Source organism: Acomys russatus, chromosome 2 (assembly GCF_903995435.1).
Source record: "Acomys russatus chromosome 2, mAcoRus1.1, whole genome shotgun sequence".
Taxonomy (NCBI): Eukaryota; Metazoa; Chordata; class Mammalia; order Rodentia; family Muridae; genus Acomys; species Acomys russatus.
The window spans coordinates 67,971,702-67,982,591 of record NC_067138.1 but is presented as its reverse complement, the minus strand read 5'-3'; the positions used below and the strand labels follow the sequence as shown (position 1 = coordinate 67,982,591).

General features: G+C 45.4%; 1 protein-coding gene across 9 annotated transcripts in view; it reads right to left on the bottom strand.

Annotated features, from left to right (window-relative positions):
* Positions 1 to 203: 203 nt before the first annotated feature.
* The window catches only part of Palm2akap2 (PALM2 and AKAP2 fusion), a 321,160-nt gene continuing 310,473 nt past the window's right edge, over positions 204 to 10,890 (bottom strand). For 6 of the 9 annotated variants that reach the window (XM_051162363.1, XM_051162384.1, XM_051162395.1 and 3 more), the window contains 2 exons: positions 7,947 to 7,985; positions 204 to 1,524 (listed from right to left, as the gene is read on the bottom strand). In XM_051162363.1, coding sequence (XP_051018320.1) covers positions 1,426 to 1,524; positions 7,947 to 7,985 — 138 coding nt within the window. In that variant the 3' untranslated portion in view covers positions 204 to 1,425. The remainder of the gene's footprint in view (positions 1,525 to 7,946; positions 7,986 to 10,890) is intronic. The other 3 variants (XM_051162377.1, XM_051162368.1, XM_051162389.1) reach the window with 1 other exon arrangement.

Below are 10,890 nucleotides of genomic sequence, written 5' to 3'. Positions count from 1 at the left end.
ACTCCTGAAGCTGGCAGACAGCTGTGGAGGAAACACTGTACACCTATGTGTCACGATCAACCTGGAATTGTCACACACACACACACACACACACACACACACACACACACACACACACACACCGGCATACCCTTACCAGTGAATAGTGAACATATACTCCTTACACAGGCACACAAAGGCATACACACCATCTTTAGGATTTTCCACGTCTGTACTTAAATTTCTAGTCTATATTTTTCTCTTTGTCATCCTGAAAAACACTGGTCGTTCAGCAAAAATAATCTCTCTCCCTTCCTCACTTTCCCTCTTTCTCCCTCCCACCCCCTTCCTCTCCCTACCTCCATGACTCTAATGTTGTCTTTCTCAGGTCCCAAGCAATCCATCCTATGCCCCAATCACCTCTAAGGCCAACTTTAAAATACAAAATAGTTATAAACACTTATTTCTGATCATCTCCCTTTCTAAGGCAGTCTGCCCCCCTTTTATTTTCAATTATTGCCGTTCTAAAAATACGCCTACCATCTTGAACCAAGCTGTTCAATGTGCACAGGTTTTATCCGTGTTCCTATCCCCCGTCCCCTCATAAAAATAGTCATTGCCCACTAAATATAGTTTTCTATGAAGAAACATAACTGTGAAAATGTGTTTTCCTAAGCTATCAGTCAACAGTAAAAGCAGACAAAGTTCTAAAGCTAATAACCCATTTGGTTTGGCTCTCTCCCCCACCACGCTCAACCTCCTACTGTAGAATAGATTGCATCTGCAACATGAAGAGATATTATCTTAAAAATACGGTTTTTATGTATTGTGACCATTAAGTGTACCCAATTAAAAATGATTACACATAAGAGAGACTGAATCATTACTGCCTCTTTTTGGGCAACTATGGAAAGAAACACCATTCGTTTTTATGGCTGCTGGAGAAAATGGAGTCAACCCAACACTTCTGATATCTCAAGCGAGAAAGGGGTGGGAGGCTGGTAGTGAGGGATAGTCTGTATGCCGTAGGCTGTACCACCAGCCTAGGCTGTTGGTTGCCTTGGAATGGCCGTGCCAGTGTTTGCTCCTCCTCACAACCCAACCAAGGCTGGCTTCGGTTCTGCCTGCAGTAACTACGTCAACTCATTTGTCACATCTGTGTCCCTTTGGATGAGTGGTAGAATGGTCCAAAGCCAGGGGCTTCTCTGAGTCACAAAGACAGTCTTTCTCTTCTGACCGTGGTCTCAGAGTTTGATGGGTGAACTTCCTGTTCAATTCGCTGTTCTTCTTTTAAATCATTGTGTATTGCAGCTTCTGGTCTACATGAGGATCGTTGAGTTTTATGCACTTTAATAAATAGTCCATTAAAATGCTTCCGACTTGATAATTTCTTGGTTTCTTTGCTGAAACTCCTTCAGCAAAGGCATTTCCTGGGCTGAAAGAAGTTTATTCATTGTCCTCCTCCTCTTGGTTGGCATAAATCCCCGCCTCCCAGCGCAAGGCGAGGGCACTCTTTCTTCGATTAACCCGAGTGGCCTCCAGGACCTGGAAAGAGAGGCAGGGAAATTAACAGAGAATTCACATAAGCCAACTCCTCCTTTTCATGCCTCCATTCCATTCCCTCATTTGACATCATGTCCACAAGACAAAGGTGGCACAGGCTCTGGTACTGCTGGGGGTAGGTGATGAACAGCAGAGACTGGACAAAGAACAGGAGGTGACTTGATTTCAAAGCCAAAATGTACTTACTACCTAACTCATGGTTTTCTTTCTTTCTTTTTTCTTTTCCTTTTGTCACATATTTACAAGTTTGTTAGTTTGTTTAAACTAGACTTGACTCTGCATCAGGCTGTTCTGGGTTTGGTTTTGCAGTGCTGGAGGCTGAACCCGGAGCATTAGCATACTGGACAAAGGCTCTACAGCTGAGTTCTACCTGTATCCTGTTCTACCTTCTATCTAACTAAATATTTTAAAGGAGCCCTCTATGCAAGCTTCCCGGTCCTGTTGTGCACAGACCTTTATGCCATACTGAAACTGTTCATCTGTGCCATCCAAAGTGGCAGCCACTGCCCACATGTGGCCAGTAGGCCCTTGATGTACAGACAGGCTGCTGAGAAATGAAACATTTTAGTAAATTATAATTTAAATGTAAATAGTCCCCTAGGGATACTAACCACCATTTTGAACAGCACAACTACAGACCCTCTTAGCTGCTTCATAACCAAAGATGAGGAAAGAATGTCTAACTATGGGCCAATGTGGACTTGATGATGCAGACCCACATAACACTAGGAAAATATTTATATCACAAGACTCTATCTAGTATGGCAGAATGAAACACAAATGGCTATGAAGTGATGGACCAGGGAAGCTTTCAGAACAGTAAAAAGGCATCATCAGCATTCTGCTGTGTACGTCACCAAGATCATGCACACTACTATTAAAGGAAAGTAAAGGTGACAACATCGAGGCCAAGTAGGCTCACCCCCATGAGGGTGGGGCCTCCCTCCCTCCCTCCCTCCCTCCCTCCTGTTTATTAGAATCATTTGTGGGCTCCTGAGAGAGAAGGTGTCAGGCCACCTGGTCCAGTTTTTAGTATGGATAGGATGGAATCCAGATGAGAAAGACATGTCAGTGGCCAGGACAAGGTAATGGCTCCAGGGCAGGCCACTGCAACAAATGCAAGCTCGTGCATGCCGCCAAGACACTCTGGTGCTCACTTAGGATGCAGAGTTTCTGAAAAGTCCTGCTTGGCTTTTCTGAGATGCCCGGTGGAAGCACTCGTGGTAATGAGTGATAATACTGCACAGATTGTAACACCCCAGCCCTACTTACCCTTCAGTATGGTCTCCTGCCCATCTTATTTGTCCTGACACCATGGCCTTTGCAGAAGGCAGCATGGCCTCTGAAGCTAGCTCAGGGAGATCTAGGTTTCAAATCATCGTGGCAGTGTGACTTATGAAAAGTCACACACTGCAGTGCCTCAGTGTCCCCATGTCACTGTCCCCATATAGTCTGCCCAAGTGACAAACAGTTCCAGGTGCCCAGGGCTGTCCTTAAATAACTCTTTTCCGGCATCTGAAAGGGTTACAGACACTGAAGTGGGATAAAATACAGATTCTATAAGAAACCCTGTGCTGTGTAAATTGCTCCTGTCTTCCAGAAAGATAATTTTTTTAAAAGATTTGTTTATGTGTGTATATAAGCAATCTATTTGCATGTATGATTGCATGACAGAAGAGAGCACCGGATAGAAGAGGGCATCAGATCACATTATAGATGGTTGTGAGTCACCATGTGGTTGCTGGGAAATTGAACTCAGGACCTCTGGTCGAGCAGCCCAGTGATCTTAACCTCTGAGCCATCTCTCCAGCCCCAGAAAGACAATTCTTGAAAATGAGAAATTCTCGAAGTTCTCAGGAATATGAAAATAAAGATAAGGTTCTGAAAAGGGTTTCTTAAAAACAACAACAACAATGGTAATGATGATGATGATGATGTTTTTACTTGCTATTAAACCTTTTTACTATCACCCTTTCTCTCTTTCCTTAAAGGATTTATTTATCTTTATGTGTATGACTGTTTTGCCTGCATGAATATTTGTGCACCACTTGTGTAAACAATGCCTGCAGAGCCTAGAAAAGGGTCGTAGATGAACCTGGAACTGGAGTTTTAGGCCGTTGCGAGCTGCAATGTGGGTGCTGGGAACAGAAGCCGGGTCCTCTCGAAGAGCAGCCAATGATCTTAACCATTGGGCCATCTCTCCAGTGCTCTCTTTTCTTAAGTTCCTGCCACGTAGCCCAGGCGATCCAAGAACTCACAATCCACTTACCTCAGCCCCCAGAACACTAAGATTAATGGCATGTAGGTGCCTCACCTGGCTTTTGGTCTCATTTCAATGTTTCATATACTTCCTTGCTCTATTTTTCAGAAACCCATGTCAAAATCCATCATCTCTTTGCTCATCTTACCAATACCGATCGGGTTCCCAACACGTCACAGACGGTGTTCCATGTGAGGGTATGACAGTTTCTTTCCTCATAGAAGTCAGTCACAACAGGTGCAGCAGGCAGGGAACTTGTATTGATAATTGTAGAAACATTTAGCATAGCCTGGGCTTAAACATCTATGGATCAGGAGCTCCAATAACTCATTCCCTTTTCCCGTGATGCCGGATTTCTAATGAAATCTAAATCCTCTCAGAGAGGGAAATGAATGGGCCGGTATTGAAGTGGCTGGAAACCTCAGTGTAAAGATGTCCTCGGGCTCCTGACCCTTAGGACTGAGGACTATCAAGTCCTGCGATGGGCCTTGGGAAGACTAGAAAGGCAAAGGCCTCAGGGAAGGCATGAATGAGTTCTTCTTGTTCTACAGGTCATTCAGATGTGGGTGAGGGTGTGTATAAACTCTGAACTCTTCTAATACTTCTGTCATTGTATGTTTCAAGACAGGGTTTCTCTGTGTGTAGCCCTGGCTGTCCTGGAACTCTCTTTGTAGACCAGGCTGGCCTCGAACTCACAGAGATCTCCCTGCCTCTACATTAACTATACTTTCTAAATCCTTTTCTGGGACCAAGCACATGTCTCTGGAGCTCCAGTCATAGTTTGCTTTCAATCATAAGTACACAGAGTCAGGAGTGTTCTGGGAAGAGCTGTGCCATCACTGGTCACATTTACTTAAGGGGAGACTGACGCATGGGGGAGGTTAAGTAACTTGGCCAGCATTTCTAAGTCAGTAGAGGGAAAAGGCAAGGTTTAAACTCAGCTCTCCAGGTGTGCAGCCAATGCTGGAGGCCATCAAGCCACGTGGCTGCTCAACAGCTGTGGGATGCCATGAGCTGTGCATTTACTACTGTTTTCACAAATTAACTCAACTTGAGGTCTGGTGGAAGAAAAACTATCAGTTCTCTTCGAACAATCTCTAAAATGAGTTGTCTTTCTGATGCTTGAGGATCTCAAGCCAGCTGTTCAACTTTTAGGTAGCAGTCAAATGTGGGCTATGAAGCAAAGGGAAAATGGGTTAAACTGTGAGTGACTCCATTAATAGCCATGCTCACATGAGCCTCTTGCTTTTTCTTCACTGAAGATTGGCTGGGCCCAATTCTATCTTCCTTGCACATTCTTGACCAGTTTCTCCATTCTGAACCATAATAACACAATGAGGATATGGGAGTGGGGCCTGATTCTCCAAGAGCTACTTCCTAAATGAGAGCCAAAAATCAGGCAACGAGGAAGGTACATGCCATGGTATTCGCAACACTCACTTTCAATCTTATAAACAATCAACAGCCAACAGCTTACATCTACAGTTACAAACGTGTAGTTACTTTGCTAGTAATGAGCCATGTTCAAAATACGCATGATAGTGGAGGTTGACACAACAAAGTTGGAGAACAATTCGCAGGAGCGGTAAATAAGCATAAGGATGTGCCCAGTTGCAGACAGATCCATACACAATGTGTGGCAATGTGCATTAGTGCTTGTCTGGCATGCCAGAGGACCTGGGTTCAATCCCACCCGAAAGAGCTCACCTGAAACAACTTACTTCTACATTTCCAATGACAGGAAAGTACATAAAGAAGGCTGTAGTCATTCAACAGGACACTGCTTATAGGTTCTAATGAACACACTAGAACCACAGGTTAAGCAGGGACACATATAAAAACCATAGGACAGGAGCCAGAGAGATGGCTCCATGGTTCAGAGAACTGGCTGCTTTTGCAAAGGACCCAGATTCAATTACCAGAAACTGGTACATGGCAGCTCACAAGCATCTATAACTCCAGTTCTAGGCCAATGCCCTCTTCTGGCCTCCAAGGGCACTGCACACACATGGTGCACAGATATACATGCAGCCCAAGCATTTCACACATAAAATAATAAATAAAATAAAATTTAAATATAAATGAAAGCAACGAATAAAGAAGAGAATACCACCACATGCCCTACAATTTTGTGTGTGTGACTTACAATTTATAGAAAATTTAAAACATGCAAAACCCCCTAATATATACATGTGTATATATATATATGTGTGTGTGTATACATGTATATGTGTGTGTGTATATGCTCACATACATACACACATTTAAAAATTTAGATGTTGGTGCTGGGAACCAACTCCTCCTGATCCTCTCCAGAAATAGCAAACACTCTCAACTGCTGAGCCATCTCTCCAGCACCACTAGGATTGCATTCTTACAGTATACACACACACACACACACGTGTGTGTGTGTGTGTGTGTGTGTGTGTATGGTTTTCCATAGAGTATATATGTAATACAAAACCATGCACAAAAATGACCATCATTACATTAACAGTGACTCCTCAGAGGAGATAAAAAGTGACAGAAACACAAAAGTGGGAACTGGAAGAAGTAACAAGAGGGCTTGAATTGGATTTGCCACATTATATTCTTTGAAAACAATCTAGCCAATACTATGAAATTATAGAAGCGGGACAGGGAGAGAGGTGCATGCTGTCTCACTAAGGCAGGCTGGCTCCGTGACGTCAGGGCATGCTGCCCGCTGCCTTCTTGGGTCCTGCTATAGCATCCAATGCACAATTGATTCTCCATCTGAACTGCGTGTGGATGAATGATTCTCTACAATTCTGTACATTTGAAATACAAATGCGATGCTATAGAACTGAAAATATAAAGTGCCATGCTTTCTTACAGAAAAAGAGAAAGGGAGAGATCGAAAAACCTTAAAAAAAAAAAAAAAGGAATAAAAATAGGACTAGAACTAAGTAGGGTAGAGAGTGCTCGCCTGGCATGTGTCAAGCCCTGGAGTCAAACCCAAGTATGCAAGCGTGTATGTGTGTATGCATGTATGTATGTTGTACGCATATAGCATTCAAATTTTAATTTGGTGATGGGGAGAGACAGGGTTTCTCTGTATAGCATTGGCTGTCTGGGATAAAGCTCATGTGCTACCCACCATACCTTGCTTTAATTGGCTTGTTTGGTTGGTTTGGTTTTTCAAGACAGGGTTTCTCTGTGTAGCCTTGGCTGTCCCGGACTTGCTTTGTAGACCACGCTGGCCTCAAGCTCACATCTGCCTCCCAACTGCTGGGATTAAAGGCATGCTCTACCACACCCGGCTCAATTATTTAAATTTTTAAATGTGTATATGTGTGTGAGCATGTGTGTGTGTGTGTGTGTGTGTGTGTGTGTGTGTGTGTGTGTGTTCACATTCATCAGGTGCCTACAGAGGCCAAATGAGGGCATCAGATCCCCTGGAGCTGAAGTTACAGATGATTGTGACCCAACAGATGTGGGTGCTGGGAACCAACTCCTCCTGATCCTCTCCAGAAACAGCAAACACTCTCAACTGCCGAGCCATCTCTCCAGCACCACCAGGATTGCATTCTTACGGCACATATATTTGTATCCGTGTAAAAGGTAATTGTAGGGGGGAAAGAGGAGACTTTGGGAAAGACCACTGCGTAGCTGAGCTTCCAAAACAAAAATACAGGGACTGGCATGGTTTGCCTTTAAAATACATTGTCCTAGCTAAATTCACAGAGCAGAGCTCTCTGGGGATTATGTTAAGGTTAATAAAGAATGAGTCAGAATCACAGTCTTAGCCTGTAGGGGGCGCTGTTTGCTAACGAGACCAGAATATACTTGCTACTCGTGGCTGAAGAAACTAAAAAAACACACACAGAGCCTGACAATAATTGCCCTCTAGTTCAATGTCTTCCAGATCCATGGGGGATGAAGGTCTTCTCCAACCCCACCTCCCAGCACAGCACAGCACAACAGTGTTCACTATCACATGGACTCCAACATTTGAGTCAGCTCCCCGATTCAGAGAGGCCAGGCAGAAATGATACATGGAGAGATGGCATTTTTTTTTCTTCTCGCCATTCTTCCTGAACACAGGAGACTGACAGCAAACCACCAGAGCATGCACCAGGATCAATCATGCATCAGGACACAGACAAGACAAGTTGAAAAGTACCTCGGAAGTCACCTTGCAAGACAGTAACTTAGAGGTGTACTGGCAGAGAGGGAAAAGACCAGGGTTAGTACATGTCCGGAGACACAGTCACAGCCTTCCCTGCCCCCCAGCAGCTGGGCACTGGCACCATGCCAGAAGTGAGTAAGAGGGGAAGAGGATCGGGGTGAGGGAGAGACAACTGTTATACAACCTCTCCAAGTATTGCTCCATCTGATATTTGTTTATTTAAAAGCCTGTATCTCTTTAGGCAAAGAGATACTCTATAACTCATGAAGAACAATATCAGATAAGCCGGATGCTGTTTTCATTGTCCGCACACTGAATTAACATGATTTCTTCTCCCCCGTTGTCTAAGCAGCTGCCCACCAGCAAGGACAGTTCCAGGTGGCCGTTCTGGATTTGATGGATGGATTCTGTAACCGTTTCCTATGGGCTGCTCTGAACCTTAGACAGTCTTGTCGTTGTGTTATTGCAATGAAGAGAGGAGGGCATGAAGGGGAAAGGGAGTCAAGGTGGGTTGGGAGGAGGGGCCAGGCTTGTGGGGGCAGGTCCTCTCACACAGGCCTAAGGACAGAACTATCTAACCAAGGAGACCCCAGCCTCCCTCATCAGAGCCCGTGGGTCTGGGCAAGATTCCAAGCTTTGGGATTGCCCTTGGACAAGCATTTGGGATGACTATTTAGGATGAGTGTCCGAACAGAATCGCCGTCAGCCACAGAACCACACCAGGCAACCCACCCCCTCCGTGTTATCCTTCTAGTACAAATGACGAGGGAGAATGGAGCTAGGGACCGAGTGGGGGAAATGACGCTTGTTCTTTTCTGCAGAGGCATGGAAAGACGCCCTACACGAGAAGGGCTGAAGACAGGCTAGCGGGAGGGTTAGAAATCAGTTCTGGTGGATGCCCGTATACTTTGGGGGGGGGGGGTTTGAGACAGGGTTTCTCTGTGTAGCCGTGGCTGTCCTGGACTCCCATTATAGACCAGGCTGGCCTCGAACTCACAGGGATCCACCTACCTCTGCCTCCCAAGTGCTGGGATTAAAGGCCTGCGCCACCACTGCTTGGCATCCATATAATTTTTCAAGAAGCAATTTGAGTATGAGTTTTTGAGATTTGAGTGTCTACTACACGCAGGGCAGGTAAGGGTGTAGGAGATTGGATTTTGTCCTAGCTCCAAAACGCTTCAAAAATTGACAGATTTTGTGATGCCAGGAAAAGTTCAAAACACCCAGTCTTCAAAGAAGAATAAAAATAAATTGATTCACTAGTAGGTTTCTTTCTTAGCCAATGTGTTTATTTACTTGGGTAAAACAGAGACAGGAAAGCCGGGCGGTGGTGGCGCATGCCTTTAATCCCAGCACTCGGGAGGCAGAGGCAGGTAGGTCGCTGTGAGTTTGAGGCCAGCCTGGTCTACAAAGCAAGTCCAGGACAGCCAAGGCTACACAGAGAAACCTTGTTAAAAAAAAAAAAAATAGAGACAGGAGGCCATTAACACTTAGAAGAATGCTGACCCCAGACAGCTTCATTCATCCTAAAAGAAAACTGGGCCTGGTTGGCATTCCTTGGGCGGGTGTCTGAGCATCGGATGCGCCTGAGAAGGGGGTCTATGACAAGAGTGTCCCCTTCCACTTCATCCCAGGCAGACCTGGATCATGTTATCTTCCTACTTCTCCTTCCCCGTGGCTAGGATTGCAGGCCCGGAAACGTGCTTTCCCCTCTTAACATCTGCATCCAGTGCAAAAAGCACACACAAGAAACAGGACGCACGTAGAAAGCATTGGTGTGGGTCATGGCTGAACGGGCCACGACTCTTCGGCTAGCATCCAGCAAAGCTACCGATGTCCACTGCTGAATCATGGGGAGAGAAGAAAGTGTATGTATGCACTTCAGACTGCAACTACAAACATCTAAAGAGGGACTCACCACCCAAATGGGGCAGTTAACAGGACTTAGTAGACAGTAAGAGGCTGCTTGCACCTGCCCAGCAAAACCCAGTAGAACTGTCTGTAAGTAGCATCTACCCAAGACAGGGCTCCATCCACAGAGAAGCCCCTTGGCCTTGCAGGGTTGCTAGGCAAGCGTTCCTTCACAATTAAGCAGAGGGACGTGTGTGTGTGTGTTTTCATCTTTTCTTTATCACTCTAATTGAAAAGGAGACTTCAGCATCGGGCATCCATCCCAGAAACCCTTGGGACAGGACAGAAAAGGTGTTGAGTTGCCAGGGACTTCCTACTATGAACCTCAGAGCATTCAAGTTGAGGGTCACTGAATAGCTTACCCAAACTGGGACGCTCTGACAATTGAGAGGGGACGATATTCATAAACACGGTGGGACAACAGGCAGACACTAGGTAGTTTATCACTCCAGGTGAACTGCAATCTCGGGAATGGTGTGGTGTACGTTGGGTGTGGGGGTACTTTGGTGAAAGATAAAAAGGCTGATGCCAGAGACTCTAGAGCGTTTGCATGAAACCTGGGGCTGCCCCCAGGTTTGTGGGGACCATTCAGAATACCTCTTAAGTCTCTTACTGGACAAGGAAAGCACAGAGCAGATGACTTCCCTCATCGTGCACATGACCACCATGTACATAGTTGTGAGAGTCAAAGGTCGAGGGGTAGACGTGTGGCTTTTAGCTCTCATTTAAAATGCTTCTTTCCTGTCCAACTATGCATCCAAAGAAGCCCAAACACAGTCTCTTGAGCAGTGTGCAACACATACATAGATAATGAAGCTTCTAGGGAGCTTCTAGGGAGTGTGCCTTCTTTTGTACTGTATTACCCAGGCACACTATCATCCTCTACACCCGCCATCTCCTGTACCAGCCTTGCCCATCACCTCAAGCTTTACTTAGCTGCCAAACAACCAGCTCTTGACCACAGATATTTTTGAGCTACAAAACAAACGCCACCCCACCCCCCACCCCCGCCCCAAGGCACATTAAA